At 32.8% G+C, this 1,145-nt stretch overlaps 1 protein-coding gene across 1 annotated transcript; it reads right to left on the bottom strand.

Moving 5' to 3' along the window:
• Positions 1 to 4: 4 nt before the first annotated feature.
• Positions 5 to 349, bottom strand: LOC106750296 (fatty acid synthase-like; the record flags this gene model as incomplete). Its single annotated transcript, XM_014630537.1, has 2 exons — positions 181 to 349; positions 5 to 90 (listed from the first exon to the last, which is right to left on the bottom strand). Coding segments are annotated over exons 1-2 (255 nt in total), but the record flags the coding sequence as incomplete, so codon positions are not given.
• Between the last annotated feature and the right edge of the window lie 796 nt (positions 350 to 1,145).

Raw genomic sequence — 1,145 nt, 5'->3', positions numbered from 1 at the left:
GGGCTTGGTTGAAAGGTACATCAAAATATTCCGCATCAAATTTCTCGATGTTATTGACCTTTCCTGAGCGTTTTGGTATGTCGGGATGTTCTGCAAATTGAAGATAAGAAGGAAAACGTGTTAATTCATATGAAATATAATATATCGATTTTTTCTCAATAACGTTTAAAGAATCCTCACCATGTTGCCAGCGTCGACAGTCATCCGAACCAAGATCTACTTTATTAAATAAATTCTCTTGGAGCTGCTTCATGTTATCAGTATCAGGAAATCTACCGGCAATTCCGGAAATTACGATTTCATCTCCAGGCTCAACGTCGATGAGCACATATTTTCCGTTAGAATTCATCCTGTAATATTAATCAGAAAAAAGAATTAGAATAGTGTCCAGAATCTAAGAAAACAAATAACTCTTACTAACGTTATTTGTTTTTTTAGATTCTGGACAATATTTTAATTTTTTTTCTGGTTACTTCTCTCTCTAAAAATATTTAAAATTTAAAACAGTATGGTTTGAAGTTTCACCTAGCAATGAAAACTGAATCACAAAATACTGAGCCGGTATATATACCAAGCAAGAAATATTCTATATGCAATATCTTTCTGCATATATAAATGATTGTATAAGTCTGGGAAAATGTGTAGAATGAATTTGTGAATGAAAACTGTTGTATGCTAAGTTTTTATATTTTGTATGATAATTTTATGTACATTTTTTACCTTATGTCTCCAAACACGCGCGGAAATTCTTGCCACGTGGCGCCAGTTCGCGTAGTATATAATAAACTTTTATTTCTTATTAATGTATGGCCTGTTTATTGGCTACCGTAGGAACTTTCACCACATGATAAGTGTTGTTGCGTCTTGTGAACAGAAGTCATAATATTTTTTTATACAGGATATTTATAACTTAGATATTAAATCTCTCGTGTGTAGGAAAATTTATTAAACTAAGTAGAAATCTCTCAACAATTAATGAGGTAAAAAAGGATTAACCAATGAGTGCGCAGGATTCTGTGGGACGAACTCTATAGATAGTCTGAAGAAGCATGTCTTGTATTTGATACACACGTAATGCATAATGTAAAACCGTGCCGCTCATTACTCGTAACATTATTTCATATTTCTCAGCCAGTCGATGTACA

This window comes from Dinoponera quadriceps, unplaced genomic scaffold (genome assembly GCF_001313825.1).
Source record: "Dinoponera quadriceps isolate SergipeBrazil2010 unplaced genomic scaffold, ASM131382v1 scaffold5335, whole genome shotgun sequence".
In the NCBI taxonomy this organism is placed as follows: domain Eukaryota; kingdom Metazoa; phylum Arthropoda; class Insecta; order Hymenoptera; family Formicidae; genus Dinoponera; species Dinoponera quadriceps.
The sequence above is the reverse complement of the archived record's forward strand: the minus strand, read 5'-3'. Positions and strand labels throughout refer to the sequence as shown.